At 49.5% G+C, this 17,957-nt stretch overlaps 2 protein-coding genes across 2 annotated transcripts in view; one reads left to right on the plus strand and one right to left on the minus strand.

Annotated features, from left to right (window-relative positions):
• Nucleotides 1-800: 800 nt before the first annotated feature.
• Nucleotides 801-11,936, minus strand: METTL21A (methyltransferase 21A, HSPA lysine). Its single transcript, XM_075934368.2, has 4 exons — nt 11,694-11,936; nt 9,655-9,831; nt 7,798-7,909; nt 801-4,026 (listed from the first exon to the last, which is right to left on the minus strand). Exons 2-4 carry the CDS (start codon nt 9,811-9,813, stop codon nt 3,629-3,631), a joined length of 669 nt encoding a protein of 222 aa, XP_075790483.1. The 5' UTR covers nt 9,814-9,831; nt 11,694-11,936; the 3' UTR covers nt 801-3,628.
• A 5,609-nt stretch (nt 11,937-17,545) lies between these two features.
• The window catches only part of CCNYL1 (cyclin Y like 1), a 52,833-nt gene continuing 52,421 nt past the window's right edge, over nt 17,546-17,957 (plus strand). Inside the window, exon 1 of the mRNA XM_075934369.2 lies at nt 17,546-17,889. Coding sequence (XP_075790484.1) covers nt 17,688-17,889 — 202 coding nt within the window. The 5' untranslated portion in view covers nt 17,546-17,687. The remainder of the gene's footprint in view (nt 17,890-17,957) is intronic.

Genomic DNA, 17,957 nt, shown 5'->3' on the forward strand with positions numbered 1-17,957 from the left:
GCCGCGGTTGTTCAAAGAGGAGCATACGGAGGCGCCTCTCCCTAGCCTCCCTGGCTCCAGAGGTGAGCCTTGAGCAGTGGGTACACTTTGGGGGGATGTGAGACTCCCCCAGGCAGCGAATACACTCGGCATGGCCGTCCGAGGCTGGCAGTGCCTCCTGGCAGGAGCCGCATTTTTTAAAGCTTGTCCCAACGTTTGCCGGCAGCCTGCTGCTTTTTATGTTGTGTTTTTTGAACAGTAGGTGGTTGTTAAGGCTGATAGCCTGGTAATGGCTCTGGCCAGCTATCTTTGTTCTTTTTATCTTAACAGTCTGTCTTTTTTTTTTTTTTAAGGTGAAGGGAGCTCTATACGGAGAAGCTGACAGGAGAACAGCTGAGAGGCGGGAGGTAAGTGGTCTTCGCTTTCACTCCCCATAGTTCTTTATTTGTCCTTCCCCTCTTGAAAGAAACTTTTTTTTTTTTTTACTTTATGGGGAAAAGAGGGGGGAGAGGGAGGAAAAGGACATTTTATATACAAAGGGAGAACTAGAAGCCGTCTAGCTCTGTGGAGTGAGGAGAGCGGTTACAAGCATCTGCAGCCTGCGGCGGTGAAGAGGAACTGGCGGAGGGGCGGGACTGCGCGACAGAAAGAGCGCGAAAGCCGCGAGCCCACGGCACATGCGTGGTCCAGCCAGACACTGCTAACGACAAGTCTCCATCTGCGGCGCCGGGGCAAGCCCAGCACCCATAGTGGAGCACCCGCGGGGACATCCCCAAAGAAGAAAAACCACTTTTCGCATTGAAAACTGTGAATATAATGAATATTGTTTGATAGCTTTATTTTTGGTATATATTTCATATGATTTTTGTTTTAAAATATGTTGAATTTAAATGAATGGTGATCTCATGGCCAGATTTAGCATCTTCTTACTACCAATTGTGGTGTACTAGTAGCTCACTCCCCAGTCTGTGTGTTTGGGTGGGTTGGTTTTTTTTTTTTTTTTTGCTCAACAAACTTAATCCCTGGCTAGGGGGTTCCTTGAAATTTTTCTGAGTTTATAAGGGTTCCGTGGTCAAAAAAAATTGGGAAACACTGGTCTAGCAGAAACAAACCAAATTGTGCAGAGGAGAGTAGTGTTACTCCACCTGCTCTGCTTCCCTGCACCATGTGTAGCCCTTCACGACGCAAAGGGAGAGAAGCGTGAAATGCTGCCCTTCCAATTTGGCCATGCATTGCACTTGCTCTGCATGGCTGTTAGCGACTCCGCAGCATGCAGAGAAATGATAAATGGGGCCTTGGGATTGCAACTGGGGACTGCCAATGGAAGATGCTGCTGTTCTGTAGTTCATCGGCTGTACATGATGCTCTAGACTGAACAGCAATTGGGAATGAAAACTGCCCCCCATCTCACTTTCTTACCAGAGGGAAGAGCTGAAGTACCTGCCCAGGTCAGTATTCTGCTAAGCTTAGCATAGCTGCTATAGGTCAGTCTCCTGCATTTTGGGACGTGTACAGGTGGCTTGTTTGCTCTCCTTCAGAGCATAATATGGGGGCACTTCTGCGTTTCAGTGCCTCCATATTTCAACTTTTCATTGCCAGCCTCAGCACAAATACGTGAGTCAGGCAGTTCACCCATATTTTAATGTGCTCAGATCAGAAACTTGTCTTGGAGGGAAGGAAGAGGCTCAAAACCTTTTGTCCTGCTTGGTGTCAAAGTAAGTTTTCCAACAATGAGAAGCAGTGGTAGCATTTTGCCATCCTTGTCATCTATACAAGTGATGTGTCTGCAACTTTGCCATCTGGCTGTTGGGCAGCGATTGTGCTGTACAACTCATGCTGCTCTCTCCTTATTACTTCTTGCTGTTCTCTCCTCTCCACCTGGCTGTGTGCTGTTGCCTTACTCAGGTAACATCACTGCATTTCGGAGAGCGGGAGAGAGACTGAACTGAAGTCAACCATAAATAGATTAATACATAACTCATTTGGCTCCCCTCCTTTGTTAGACGATGTCCCATGGAGGGCCTTTTCCTGGGGAGCCCTCCTGTGGCAGCCCATAGTGGGGGGTCCAAAACTGGATGCAGTATTTGAGAGGTGGCCTCACTAGTGCTGAATAAAGGGGAATAAGCACTTCTCTAGATCTGCTGGCCATGCTCCTACTAATCCAGCCCAATACGCCATTAGCCTTCTTGACTACAAGGGCTCACTGTTGATTCTTATCCAATGTCTCATCCACTGTAATCCCCAGGTCCTTTTCTGCCGAACTGCTGTTTAGCCAGTTGATCCCCAGCCTGTACCAGTGCTTGGGATTCTTCCCTAATTTTTCATAATCAACTGGACCTAGCAGCAGCAACAGCTGCTTGTCGTGCTTTTCCCTGATCAACTGAAGATTCATCCTCTGCTGCTGCTCTCATTTTACCAAGGGACCTAGCAGCACCTACTACGTCCCTTGGAAAAAGCAGAGCGGCAGCGGAGGACGCGGGAGAGGAATCCTGGGTTGACGGGCAGAAGCAGGACAAGCAGCTGTTGCTGCTGCTAAGTCCGGTGATAAAAGCAGTGCGGCAGCAGGGGAAGGGAGGTGTCTGAAAGGGCAGTGGGGAATCAGAGAAGGAGCCAGCGTCTTTGTGCGCTGGGCTCCTCTCTGTCTCTTTATGGGCTGTGGGGAGGGGAGGGGAGTGTTCGGGTTCTCGCAGAACCCTTACTTTTACTTCGTAGAACCCCAGGGTTCCACGGAGCACCATTTCAGAAACACTGTGTTAGACCAGCTTCTCTGCTACGACCGACCAGAAATCCACTGGCATCGTCCGGGATGCCACTGCCTCCCATTCCTGTTATGAAGCCCAGAGCACCTGAATTCAGTCCCTTTTCTGTTCCACCATAGCGGTGAGGGAAAGTGGACCATTACAACTCTGCCTTCATTGTAGGCTCGGGAAGGAGATGGGCCGAAGTAGGAAAATCTGTGTTGCAAGTTGTCAAATCATTAGTAGAAGCGACATAAAAGCCTTGGGATTCAGTTTAAATGTCAAACGTTCCTGCAGCTGGAAAGCCCTCTTTGCACTGAGATCTAGTATGAAGGCTACTTGTTTATCAAGGGTGGGGATTGTGATCTGAGGCAGCGGATTGGGGTGCAGGGTCAGGGAGGGGGTATGAGTGCAGGAGAGGAATCTGGCCCGGGGGAGGTGCGGGGTCTTGGAGGGAGTTTTTTCCATCCATGAACAAAATCCTTTTTGCTATGTGCACCAAGGCAAGTGTAGATGTGCACCATCGATAGAAACCCATGCTACTAGCTGGGGCAGCTGCAGGCACTCTGCTAATCAACTGGGCGGCACCTGAATCTCTCCAGGGCGGCCATCCATGCACTCAGCTTACAGGAAACACAGGGCGAGGGAGGGCTTTACAGGCTGCCCTTGCCCCCAGCCCAATCATTGCAGCTCCTATTGGCTGGAACCCTGAGAGCCTGGCTCGGGGTTACAGCAGGGTGGGCCGCAAGCTGGATTAAAAGGCTTGGCAGGCCGCATCCAGCCCATGGCCATATATGGCCCCCCCCGGCCAGACGGATCATTCTGAAGTTATGCTCATTAGTACAAGTAGAAATAATGGTAGCAAACCTTTAAGTAGTGGTAGTGTCTGGGATTAGAGAAAAGAAGTGCAGTCAAAAGTCTTCCTTGTGACTGCTCCTCTGTGCTTGGAATATCCGTACATCCCTCCTGGGATCATAGTGGACTTCACGTACAGAAAAACGACTCTTCAGCATCTCCAGGAAGTTCTGATCCCGTGCATAGCGAATCCGACATGATAAGAGAACAACAGTATGTTCTGAGCACAAGTGCTCCAATGTCTGAAGCAGATCCACAAAGGTGTCTTCCAGGTAAATGATGTCTGCACCCAGAATAAAGTCAAACTTTCCTGGAGAGAAGTTCCCCAAGTTTCTTCCCCAAGTCAGTTCCTTTACTACAGCTCTCGGCTGAAGGTCTGGAGGCAAGTTAGCCTGAACATTTGACTTGAGAAATTCCAGTGCTGCTTCCCTGTCCGTGATGGTGACATGAGCTCCTATGTGGCACAAAGAGGGTAAGTCTCAGGACAAGTCATTGATGGCCATTAATACAGCTTTTGGAATTCAATGTTTTAAGGCAGGGGTGGGGAGCCTCTTTGCGGTCGGGGGGAACTGACCCACAGAAAACTCAGTTGGGGCCACACACACAACAGAGAGGCAGAAAAAAAAACCCAAATCCACCCAAACCCTCACTGACCTGGCCCCCAAGTGAGAAGGAAAAAAACCCCTCACTAATGTGGTCCCCAACAGAGAAGCAGGAAAAAAGACAAGTTCCATGAGGGATTGGGGGGAAGCAGTGCTGAGGCTCAGGGCTTACCCCCAGGGCTGTATTAACTCTTCTGGGAGCCCGGGGTAGTGGATTTTGTGGGGCCCCAGTAGGCTCTGGGGTGGTGCCAAAAATCAGGAGTTTAATGTGTAGCAGGGAACAGACTGAGGGGTGTGTGGGAGGGAGGGAGGCAGGGCTGGGAGGTGGGGTCTGGAAGCAGGAGGGTGCAAGAGCAGGCTGGGGTGGGAATGCAGGGCCTGGGTGGGAGAGGGCATGGGAACAGGCCGGGTACAGGGGCTGGGTGGGAGAGGGCATGGGAACAGGCCGGGTACAGGGCCTGGGTGGGAGAGGGCATGGGAACAGGCCGGGTACAGGGGCTGGGTGGGAGAGGGCATGGGAACAGGCCGGGTACAGGGCCTGGGTGGGAGAGGGCATGGGAACAGGCCGGGTACAGGGGCTGGGTGGGAGAGGGCATGGGAACAGGCCGGGTACAGGGGCTGGGTGGGAGAGGGCATGGGAACAGGCCGGGTACAGGGCCTGGGTGGGAGAGGGCATGGGAACAGGCCGGGTACAGGGGCTGGGTGGGAGAGGGCATGGGAACAGGCCGGGTACAGGGGCTGGGTGGGAGAGGGCATGGGAACAGGCCGGGTACAGGGCCTGGGTGGGAGAGGGCATGGGAACAGGCTGGGTACAGGGGCTGGGTGGGAGAGGGCATGGGAACAGGCCGGGTACAGGGCCTGGGTGGGAGAGGGCATGGGAACAGGCTGGGTACAGGGGCTGGGTGGGAGAGGGCATGGGAACAGGCCGGGTACAGGGGCTGGGTGGGAGAGGGCATGGGAACAGGCCGGGTACAGGGCCTGGGTGGGAGAGGGCATGGGAACAGGCCGGGTACAGGGGCTGGGTGGGAGAGGGCATGGGAACAGGCCGGGTACAGGGGCTGGGTGGGAGAGGGCATGGGAACAGGCCGGGTACAGGGGCTGGGTGGGAGAGGGCATGGGAACAGGCCGGGTACAGGGGCTGGGTGGGAAGGAAGGTGCAGGTCTAGGTGGGAGGGAGCAGGGCACCTACCTGTGCAGCTTTGAGGGGGACACCAGTGTCTCCGCATGGCTCTGCGTGCTGCAGGGAAGCATTCTCTGCATCACTCCTATGGGCCTGATTTCTGGCTAATGGGGGTGGTGGTGCCTGCAGGGAACATTTTGCTGCCGCAGGCAGAGCCCAGGGGCCCAATCCAGCACACAGTCTGCTTTGATCGGGTCTGGGCTTGACTCACCTGCCTTCCCCTGCCTGCAGCAGCGCAAGCCAGACAGCACTGGCGCTTCAGACACAGCACCTCCCATGCGGCAGGTCTACCACCGCTGGCTTGTGCCACTGAAGGGGGGCGGGTTAAGTCCCGAGTCTCGTAGGCCGGGTCAAAGCAAGCCACAGGCCAGCCAGAAATTCCCCAACTCTCTTTTAAGGGAAGCCAACTTCTAATTCCCATTAACAATTAATGAGTTATCCAGTAACAATGGAAACGTTCCCTAAGCTGCTTGATTTTAAGTCAAGTGACACTTGGAATATTTAGTTTTATTCCTGTTAAATGGTAAACGTTAGCACTATCAGTCTAAAAGCATTTCTGGAATACACTGATTTTTAGAAAGACAGAGCCAGTTGCTTTCTAACTTTTTACTAGGGAGCTAGAGCACAAATTGTGCAACATTACAATAAAAATGTCTCGTCTGATGTGTGCTCGGAGTAGCACTTGATTATGCTGTAGCAGATCACCCCTAGGGATCCAGAGAGAGCAGACAGGCATCTGAAGAGCATTGCCCTCATCTTTTTTTAACGGGTGTGAGATTGCATTTGAATCGGTCATAGTTTTAAGCTATCACAGGGTTCAAAAAACCAAAATTGGTGATATTCTCAGAGGATAGGTCCATCGATGGCTATTGGCCATGCTCTGGGTGTCCCTGGCCTCTGCCTGCCAGAAGCTGGGGGTGGACAAGGGCGGTGAGTCACTTGATGAATGCCTATTCTGATCATTCCCTCTGAAGACAGGCTACTGGGCTAGATGGATCAATAGTTTAAGAAATATTTGATTGAATTCCCGTTTTAAGAGGAAGTCTGTCATCGGGCCTAGACGTTCTCTTTACAGGGCCACTTGAATGCAGTCATGTTTAAGTTCAATGAGATGTGATTGGCACAGCAAGTTTAGACACTATGCAGCCTGTATTGGATTACAGAACTGTGCTCAAAGATTACTTAAAACTTAAGAGTTGACACTGGAGCTGGTGTAAACTGTCCGAACTCCACTGACTTCAAAAGCATTAGAGTCACAACACTCCCAGCCCACTTCTACACTGATGTAAATTAGCAGAAGAACTCAGTGGCCTAATGAGGTAAAACTCCCACTGACTCCAAGAGGCAGATTAGGCTACACTAAGTGCTTTTGAGAATCCCAACCATGGGCTCCAATCAAGTCTCCCACCACAGATCCAATTGCAGAATCAAATCCTGTGGCTAAAACAAAGGTAAGAAATAAAAAGGTTAAGATGGGGGGAGTTGCCATAGGTGGCACGTGATGGATTCATTGCCAAATTTGGCCCATTCGCTGGATTATTAGCTTCTCCGGCTTGAACCAGGTACCGAGGGGGAGTGCCACATGAACGCTGAGCTGTGCCCGATGGGGGGATGGGTAAATGTATTGTAACACACACAGTGCAGGAATGAGAAGAAGTGAGTTTCCTAGCTGTTGGCTGGGAACTGAAGAAGGAGCCTGTTTTACAATGATCAAATACCAGATGCTTTTCAAATGAAAATCAAACTCATATTAGTTAATGTTAGCAGAACTGAGCGTTTGTCCAGAGTTGTCTGAGTCCTGAAGTGGAGCGGCAAAGGCACACCCGGCTGTTTACTCTGACTCTGCACCTTACTGAACTTTGAAACAAACAATGAGCGGTTACATCAGGAAGCAAAGCCAGGGCTTGAGATACCAAACTTATCACTGGTTGGTTTGACCATCCTCTGACTGACTGTGCCCACCCACAGTAAAAGGAAGGCAGCAGAGCCCAGTGAATGGGACACCAGACTCGATCAGAAGACATGAGCTCTGTCCCTTGCTCTGCCACCGACTGACAGAACTTGGGCATGTGGCTTACTTGCTCTGTGCCTCAGTTTCCCTGCCTGCAAACTAGGATCAATAATGTTTATGCAGGTTTGGAAAGTGCTTTGATGGCTATTGATGGAACTAACGATGCAAAATGTGAGCCTAAGAGTGCAAGCCCAGCATTTATCCTGTGGGGTGAAAAGAGAGGAGCAGGGCTCGCTACTACGGCAGCAGTTTCAGAGGATTCCATTATGAAGAACAGAGGCACCATCACCACCACAGCAAACTCTAACAAGAAAGAAGATGAGCCACAGAGGAAGCATCACAGTAACTATCAGGGAGCTTGACTTACACAGCAGCCGTGCCACTTAATTTGTGAATTTTATGGCAGCACCAATTTCTTAAAGAAAAACTTACCCAATAATGTGGCCACTATTCCCAGCAAGCCAGTTCCCGCTCCTAGTTCAATCACTGAGCGCCCTTGTAGATCAATACTTCCCATCTCCAGATAAGTACACAGGACTACAGCCTGAATGAAGAGACAAGACTAGTTAAGAGTTGGGTGGAGAGCTCCTTGTAGTGATTCCAGCCCACAGTATTTCTGACTCCAACCCGTAGAGAAGGTTGCAAGAAAGGTCTGGCCAATGAAGCACCTCAAGTTTATAGGCAATAGCTATACTTTGTGTAGAGGCTGACAGCGGGCAGAGGCAAATATCCAAACTCTCAATCCTGCAGAGCAGATTAAAATAATGACATGGGACAGTCTCTTTATTAAATCTAAAACACAACAGAAGGAAGTAGAATAAGAAATAGTTGCACTGAGAAAGGAAGAGCAGGATTTTGTTCATGTGAAAATCAATGCAAAATTGTCAAACTATTGAGATGCACAATTATCCTTTATCGTATTTCTCACAACTTTTCAAAATGGTTCAGTGTCATTTTGGTACCCACACTCTTCTATATTGTGTGTGAAGCTCAAGTAGTTGAGTGTAATGGACTAAGAACACTTCTATTTAAGTACAAGTTAAATCCAACATGAGCTATTGTTACAGAAGTTCCCACACCCAAATCATGAATCAGGAAGAGCATCTGCTATAGAAAATTCTGTCTTGGGATTATCAGCCTTGTCCATAGGAGCAGGTGATATCAGTGTTAGCCACTATGTTCCAATTAATGGGAGCAGTTAAATTGCTACATTTGTTATTTATGATCAGAGACAGCCACAATTTACTAGTGAGAGCACAGGATTAGGACCCAGGAACCACTAAATTCTACCACAGACTCCTCCTGTGCTTTGGGGTCTCTAGCTACAACATGACGCTACTTCACTATCACATCAAGGTGGTGTGGGGATTAGTGGCTGTGCAGTGCTTGGAAGATTAAAAGAGCTATGCAAATGCTACATAGTTTATTAGTAAGATTTGGTAAAAAATGGGAAAACTTTGAAAAATCTTGAAATTTAAAAACTCAGTGCAGAATGGCCCCATTTCCCACAAAGTCTTTAGTGATTTTTTCCCCCAAAATGTTAAACTTTCTATTGCAAATGCTGACATTTTTCATTTACTAAAAAAAGCATTTCCTTAGTGAACACAGAATTTTCAGTACACTAGAAATATAAAAATAAATGATAAAAATATTGAACATTTAGATCAAAGTATCAATTTTTAAAAGTTGTGGAGAATTGTGCAAAATGTAAAGTTTTGATCATGCTGATAATCAGGGCTTGACAAATAATACAATCTATTCGCCCATGGCAAGTAGATTGTAACCCAGAAGAGTCGGGTTCGGGTGATCTGCGCATGAGCAGATCGCAGGACAGCGCGGTTGGCTAGCGGGGCTTGCCGTGGTTTGGCAAGCCCTGCTGATAATGTACTGTGAAAAATTATTTTTAAGAAAAAAAACACTTTTCAATTGAGGAAAAAAAACTCTCATGCAAAAAAATTGCAGCCAGTTCTCCTAGGCTGCTGGACATGTCATGTCACCTTCTATAAAATGGGAATAATTATACTGGTTTCCTTTGTAAACAGAGGTGAAAGGAACTTAAATTGCTTACAGGTAGTCTCCTATTGCAATCCCAGTCCCTGCCAGCTCTGTAAATAGGTCCCTGCTGGCTCTTGCTGCAGCTCAGTCAGCTCTTGCCAGAACTTCACACCAGGGCAAACCCCCTTCCTTTTACCTCTGTTAGTAAAGAATTTTGAGGTGCACTACATAAAATCTTAGTATTATTAGGGGCTGGACTTGAAAGAGGTACATTTTTATTTTAATCATACATACCGCGTCCCATACAACTGCTGCCACACCCAGCTGCTTCCAGTTTTGTTTGATTTGGATTGTGTGGTTGGCAAAATGATAGACAGATGAAGATTTATGGAACTTCTGCAATCCCCAAACTGCACTGTCATCATAGGGAACCAACGCCATTTTATTATCCATTTATCAAATTTCTCTCACCTATGGAATAAGGGAGAACAAGTCTATGTGAAACTTCAATGAGAAAAGAACATCTGTTTTGATCTCTGCTCTCAAACTCGTTTGGTTTATTCTAAACAATATGATGGAGATTCCAAATACTTGTGTGGGCCTCAAGAGTTCTCTCGTGGTTCCGCTACAGTTGAAGGGTTTGAAGAGGAAAGCCTGAGGGAAACCCACATGAGACTCTGTTGGCTAGTGGTTAAGGCAATAAATCCTACTTCAAACCCCTTCTCTCCCTCCAATTTTCTTCAAAGATCACCTCTACCAGGCAGTCGGGCTTTTACTGATTGGCCCCTTATGTGTTTGAAGGGTGACTAAATGTTATCTGGATCTTTTTGGGTCATATCAACAGATTGTTTTGGGCTCAATCCTAGCTTAAAATTTAAACTATCAGGCCCTTTGTAAGCAGGTGGGGAAGTGGTCTTATTTGGCAATTATTATTCGGTATTATTTACATCATAAACGCATTGCCATCATGGTATTGACATATACATTTCTCAGTTCCTTTACATATAAAATAGCCGAGTCCCCATTGACCTCCATGGGCAATGTACCTTGTAAGAACTGATGGGGATAGATAAAGTTGTTTAAACAAATATGTTGCAATGGTAGAAAAAATTGTGTGTGTCTGAAAACTGTAGGTACTGGGGCCACTTATAATTTTTTTTAAAAGGGGTAAAAAAAAGGTTGAGAAATACCGCTCTAAACCATTCCTTTTGGCCTCCCTGTTTCCTTTCTCCTTTGACAAGTTGGGCAGGTAGCAGTTTTGGTAACAATATATCAGACGTGCATACAGAGCCCGCTCTCCCTCAGCTGGTGCTGGATAATCAGAGCCTCAATTCTAAAGGAGTTGGCATTATGAGGTGATCAAGCCCCCCATGTTTTGTTGTGGATTTGCTGGTGTTTTCAATAGGTCAGCCACATCTTCCAGTCCTAGCAGAGACTTGGGATTAACATGGCTTTCTCAGCTAAAAGTCTTATCCATGTTCAGCCGTTGTGATTGTGAACATCTGGCGAGGCAGTCTGCCAAAGGCAAAGCTGGCCTTGAATCTTGGTATCTATGGCTTCAGTTCAAGGGCTTGTGTGAAATGTGGAAGAGCAGCTCAGAGAGACCTCTCTCCTTTCCTTAAAGATAGACTCTCACAGACGCCTGAAAGGAAAAGTCCTCCTGGCAGACAGGAAGCCTCACTCGCAGTGTATCCACAGCCTTAGGCCACTGACTGCTTCAAGTGCCCTCAAGAACATGAGGGTGATTCTCATGTTGTATGTTAGTTTTATTTATACTTTTTTCGGAGTGGTATTTTAGCAGGTAAATTAATCTCTTACAGTCACTGACTAGCAAAGGAGGCGTGGGGGGTAATTGCCCCGCTGCTCCCCCTATCATAGCTCCGCTGGCCTGCTCCTCCTCCACCCCCTGAAGCCACCTCCTCCTGGTCTCTGTGCCCCCAGCCCCACTCTCCTCAACAGCAGGCTAGTGCCCGCCCCAAGCTGAAGGGGGTGGAGGAAGACTTGGGACACGCTTCCTCGCTTCCTCCCCGTCGGGCTCAGCTGTGCAGCAGGTTCGAGGCCCTGTCGGGGGGGACGCGCCCACTTTGCTTCCCCCAGCACATCCCACCTCGCTGTGACTCGGAGCCGGTCCATTAGCCCCGAGGGGCTGGCCGGGGAGCCGGGTCCCCACTCGCGCCCCTAAGCGTGAGCAGGGCTGGGCCGAGCCAGGCACCAGCACTGGGGAAGGGGCTGCGAGTGAACCGTGCACGCTGCCCCCCCCCCCGCAGCAGGGGCCGTGCGGCTCCGGCCGCCCCCGCGGGGATTCTCTGCAGCGCCCCGCGCCCGGGACTCACCAGCCAGCTGCTCGCTACAGGCCGCGCCGAGTCCCGGCAGCGCCCGCCCCTTCAGGCGGCGTCCTGCCCGCAGAGCGGGGGGGGGGGGCCGGGCTTGCAGCGCAGCCCCGAGCCGGGGCCGGGCCGTGGGAACGCGGCTCTGCCCGCCCTTGGGGCGCCCTGAGGCTGCGTCTGCGTCCCGCCCGCTCCAGGCGCTGGGCAAACGCCGCAGGGAGCCCAGGGAGCCCAGCCTGAGAGCAGGGCAAGGGAGCCAGCCGGGGGGGGACCTGCGGGTCTGGCTGCGAGCCAGCCCCTGCTGCAGCTGCTCAGAGACACGCTGAAAGAACGGCATGGATGGGGCCAGAGGCCTCTGAACTGTTCCCTTTGGAGCAGCGGCGAACACCCAGCTCCTAAGGCTCTTGGCTCTACACTGTCTGCACCCATAGAAGGGGGGTGTTAGCGGTGACCTGTTTTTACCAGGGCAGCTTAGAGTGAGCGTGGGTCTACTGGCAGAAAGGCACCGTCTGCTGCTGAAATGTGTTTTGTTTCCTGTCTAGAAATAATCTATAAGCCAGTGGTCACCAACCAATAGATCGGGATCTACCAGTCGTGACGGGATCCTCGCTGGCTTGGCTGGGATGCTATCAAGTGCTGGCACTTCACTTGCCCCTCCACCCACAGTCATGTTGCTCCTGCCCTCTGCCTTGGAGCTGCCCCTTGGGAGCCTCCTACTTGCTGTGCAGGGTGTGGGAGGGAGAAGGGAGGGTGCTCATGTGAGGGTGTCCCTCCTCCCCCCAACCCTGTACCCCATCTCCACACAGAAGAGGATGGAGGGAGCTCAGCAATGCAAATCTCTGTCATTCTCAAAAACACGCAGGCTACGTCTGCATTGGCATGATTTTCCGAAAATGCTTTTAACAGAAAACTTTTTGCGGAAAAGCGTCTATGGCCAATCTAGACGCGGTTTTCCGCAAAAAAGCCCCAATTGCCATTTTCACGATTGGGGCTTTTTTGCGGAAAACACTACTGTGCTGTTTACACTGGCCCTTTTGCGCAAAAGTCTTTCGGGAAAAGAAACTCTGTCGACAGAAGGTGTTATGCCTCGTAAAATGAGGTTTACCAGCGTCGACAAAACTGCTGAGTTCTGTCGATGCAGGTATAGTTTTGTCGACAAAAGTCCACTTTTGTCGACAAAACTCTGTAGTCTAGACACACCCTTACTGTCCATTTATCCAATCCACATTCCCTTAACTTGCTGGCAAGAATATTGTGGGAGACCGTATCAAAAGCCTTGCTAAAGTCAAAGTATATCACATCCACTGGCTTTCCCATGTCCGCCGAGCTAGTTACCTCATCATAGAAGCTAATCAGATTGGTCAGACACGACTTGCCCTTTGTGAATCCATGCTGACTATTCCTAATCACTTTCCTCTCCTCCAAGTGCCTCAAAATGGATTCCTTAAGGATCCCTTCCATGATTTTTCCAGGAACCGAGGTGAGACTGACCAGCCTATAGTTCCCTGGATCATCCTCTTTGTCTTTTTTGAAGATGGGCACTACATTTGCCTTTTTCCAGTCATCCGGGATCTCTCCCAGTCTCCATGACTTTTCAAAGATAATGGCCAAGAGCTCCTGAGGCTATGTCTACACTACAGAAGTGTAGTATAGTCATAGCCTCAGGGCTACACATGGGAACATTTTGAGTTTATAGCAAAATATCAACAACTGAAATATTTTTAATCTGAAAATCCCCCACAATACCTCATGTAAATTGTGCTCCTCATCTGGACTATTGCTCCTTGATGCAAAGCTCACCCCATGATGAGGCCATTTGTCATGTCAGTTGCATAGCCATGGTGTGTCAGGGGTAAGATTCCAGATGGGGGCCCATAGAAGAGGAAGGGAATATGAGACAGTGGCAGAATTTTAGAATTAAAATTTGAGGGGGTTTGTCTAGAATATTTTGGTTTGGTTCCAAAAAAATTTTTACAATTATTTTTCAGATATTCTTTTTAAGTAAAAGAAAGAAAGAAAGGAAAGGAAAGGAAAGGAAATTGTCCACACAGATATTTTTATTGAAAATTTTTGTTTATTCTGAAATCCAGTTTTCTGTCCAAATCTGTTTGACAGAAAATTTTCAGCCATCCCTAATAATGATATGATGTATTTATAGTGTGGGCATATAAGATTTATGATTTCCTTAAGTATCAGTTGCCTTGCTTTTAATAGCCTGAATTTTGTAGACTATGTGATAAGTCCTGTAAGTGCAGTTGTTAATTAGGAACCTTCATCAGCTTTAAAGCTTCTTTGTCTCTGAAATCAAAGCCAAAAAAAAAATCAAAATTCCTAAGCGATGTCTGAAAGTTTATTCTGCTTCTCTGTGGTTTCAGATGTGTTTGGTTTATAGGAAGTCGTTGTATTGATAAAAGCAGGCTTCATTTTACCTTTCAGTCTGCATTTGCAATGCTGTGAACATGGCTTAAGCACCTAGATGTTTTCATTACCAGTCTCTACATGATTCCTGGGTAACTATAGTGATCATAACTGCAGCACTGAACTTTTAGCAAATCTTGCTTCAAAACATATCTCAGAATTGGCAGATTTCTATCCATCTTATCCCTCTTTAAGTTCAAACTCTAATTGGTTGGCCTAGGCAAGCAATGGGAATTGGTGTACTGTACCTCACCTCTCTCTTTCCATCTTCAATATCCAGTTATGTGGAGCCTGATTGAAGGCCATTAGCTATCATCCTTGAAAGGTCATGGAGGACGAGTCACATTCCAGAAGACTATAAAAGGGCAAAAATAGTGCCCATCTATAAAAAGGGAAATAGAGACAACTCAGGAAACTACAGCTTTGCTTCTGTGCCGCATAAACCTTCTTTTTTGAGGAAGAGCGGCTTTTCGATGAAGGGGGTGGTTCGCCGAAAAAGCCGCGCTTTAATTACTTTCGCTTTCGAAAGCTCTGCTGCGTAATATGTATATCCTCTTTCGACCATTCCGCATAGTCTAGATACTATGAAGTTTGAAATATGAAAATGGCAAATGAAGTTTAATGTGGATAAGTGTAAAGTAATGCACATTGGAAAAAATAACCCCAACTATACATATAGTATGATGGGGGCTAATTTGGCTCCGACAAATCAGGAAAGAGATCTTGGAGTTATCGTGGATAGTTCTTTGAAAACATCTACACAGCCAGCTGATATGTTATTGTGATTTTTTATCATGGTATAAACATACCTGAAGAGTTAAATCAATAAACTTGGGGAACAAACTGAAAACCCCGTTACGGGACTGAAAGGGGACATGAAAAGATCTGGATATCACGACTTCTAGGATGGGAAGTATAATGTGTGTCTGTACCTGGGGTCTGTGGATGGAAAGGGTTAAACTAGAAGCTAGAAAAAGTGTTCTTCTCCTAGAGTTACTGACGTGCACAATTTGCTGTTTTGGAGTTCCCAGGGGTTGGAATTTCTTTCTGGACTTTGATCTTTATGAATAAGGCAGTAAAGGGAAACAGACTACTGATTGATTGATTGCATCCTTCTCCCTTTGTGAAGAGCTTGTTGCAGAAGGAATAGAATTCTCCTCATCACTTCTCCTTTGCAGCCTTTTGCATCACGCTCAAAACAGCTCAGAATTGAAACTTTAGCCTCTCTGGGAGTTCTGGAAATCACACACTTCCACTTGCTAATAAGTGTGGGGGAAAACACAATGTCAGTGGTGGTTCCCATCTACCTCTAAATAGCTGTACTGATCCCTCAGGCTTTTATGACTGGTATTCTATCATAGGGTGAGTCTTAATGTTCAGCAGGTAGTAGTCTGGTTAACCATGGTTCCTCACCTCTCCACAAAATCTATTGCACCTGCAATAGATTTTGTGCATCCCTAAACCTCAGTCTTGGCAAAGTTCCCTTTAAGACCATGATGAAATGGGGGGAGAGGAGAATCGGGGGCCAGAGTTGTCTACATGGAGAAACTATATTAGTACAAGATAAGGTATTAAAGTGCTACAGTTACATCATGTATGCAGTAGGGCTACGTCTACACTGGCCCCATTTCCGGAAGGGGCATGTTAATTTCACCTATCGTAGTAGGGAAATCCGCGGGGGATTTAAATATCCCCCGCGGCATTTAAATAAAAATGTCCGCCGCTTTTTTCCGGCTTTTAAAAAAGCCGGAAAAAAGCCTCGGACATTTTTATTTAAATCCGCGGGGGATATTTAAATCCCCCGCGGATTTAAAAAAGCCGGAAAAAAGCGGCAGACATTTTTATTTAAATGCCGCGGGGGATATTTAAATCCCCCGCGGATTTCCCTACTACGATAGGTGAAATTAACATGCCCCTTCTGGAAAAGGGGCCAGTGTAGACGTAGCCTAGTAGTGTAGCCATGTTGGTCTTAGGATATTAGAGACAAGATAGGTGAGCTAATATCTTTTATTGGACCAGCTTCTGTTGGTAAGAGAGGACAAGCTTTTGAGCTCATTTTCAGGTCAGGGAACTGTACTAATTAGGGATCTCAATGTGTTGTCCACTACACAATAAGCCCTGGCTTATCGGTTAATCTTATCGACTACACACTCTCCTCCCCCCCACTTCCTGCCTCTGTATCAGAGGTAGCAAGGAGGGGGAGAGGAGCTGGTGCCCATGGGAAGCAGATCACGAGCCCCAGATCAGCCTGCATAGACCCCTCTGGTAGAGGCAGTGGGGGATGGGGGGCAGGCAGGAGCCGATGCTGAGGGAAGCCAGCTTAAAAGCCGGTTTTCCCAGCACCAGTTCCGTGGTGCCGCCTGCCCTGCCCCCACACTGCTGCTTCTGATAGAGAAAGCAGTGTGAGGGGAGGAGGGAGTCCACAGGGAGTCTGAGTTCCCCAAGATGATGGTGATGGAGGCTGGTGATGGGGGATATGGCCTGTACAGAAGGGGTAGGGCTGGGGGCAGGGTTGGAGGCTTGCCTCCCCCAGCCCTACTTTCACCCACCACCCATACTGGTGATTTACACCTGCAGCTGTCTGCAAACTAAAGGCATGGTCATAGTAGAGCAGGGGTAGAAAATCTTTTTTGTGTCGGTGGTGGTCACTGACCCACAGAAAAAGCATCTGGGGGCCCCAGACAAGTGAGAAACAAAACAAAAAAAACCCCACAAAAACCCATTACTGATCTGGCTCCCAAATGAGAAGCTGAAAAAAGTTACTCGTCTCACTCATGCAAACTCGAGGCTCTGAGGCTCAGGAATTCTCCCTAGCACTGGATTAACTCTTCTGGGGTATGTCTACACTACCACCCTAGTTCGAACTAGCGGGGGTAATGTAGTCATCCGCAGTTGCAAATGAAGCCCGGGATTTGAATTTCCCAGGCTTCATTTGCATGAAGCCGGCCGGCGCCATTTTTAAATGCCGGCTGGTTCGAACCCCGTGCCCGCGGCTACACACGGCTACACGCGGCACGGAGTAGCTAGTGCGGATTAGGCTTCCTATCCGAACTAGCTGTACACTTGGTTCCACGAGGCCTTTGCAGGAAAGGAGGGGCAGGGTGCACCCTCTGGCAGGGCTCGCTGCAGCAAAGCCTGGAGCAGGCGGGGTCCGAAGGGCCGGGCCAGCCAGAATGCCTGGGTTAGCTGCACCTCCCGCAAGCCCACGGGCCTTTTGTGGGGGGGCAGGATTGGCCTCCGCCGCTGGCTGCTTGCAGCAGACCCGTCCCGCCCCCCAGCTCGGCAGAGCAGCTCGCGGCTGCCTCGCGCTTCCCGCTCTGCCCAGTGCGCGTGGGAGGGGCACGGATGGAAGGGGAGGAGCAGGAACTTCCCGGGTCACGTGACACGGAGGCGCCCGGCTCCGTTCTCCCGCTCTGATTGGCTGCCTGGCATCATGTGACGGGAGGGCGTTTGTGCGGGGCTCCTGGGGAGGCGGCGGAGGCTCGCGAGCCGGCGCTGAGGTGGCTGCCGGGTGCGTGGCGGGATGCGGCTCGGCCCCCGCCTGGGAGCCGCGTAGCGGGGCCGGGGGCTCCGGCCGGGCCCATGGGGAACACCGTCACCTGCTGCGTGTCCCCGGACGCCAGCCCCAAGCTCAGCCGGGCCCGCGGGGGGGGCGGCGGGGCCGCGCCGGGGCCCGAGCGCCGGGCGGACGCGTATCAGGCCGCGGCGGAGGCGGACTCGGGGGACTCGGATCCTGGGGGCGGCCCCCACCTGCAGCACATCAGCGACCGGGAGTTCCCGGATGGTGAGCGGCGGCGCGGGGGGGGGCGAGAGGGGCCGAGGCCGCACCTGGTGGGGCCCGGTGCCGCACAG

The sequence above is a fragment of the Pelodiscus sinensis genome, chromosome 7 (assembly GCF_052426305.1).
Source record: "Pelodiscus sinensis isolate ZL-2025 chromosome 7, ASM5242630v1, whole genome shotgun sequence".
Lineage (NCBI taxonomy): Eukaryota > Metazoa > Chordata > Testudines > Trionychidae > Pelodiscus > Pelodiscus sinensis.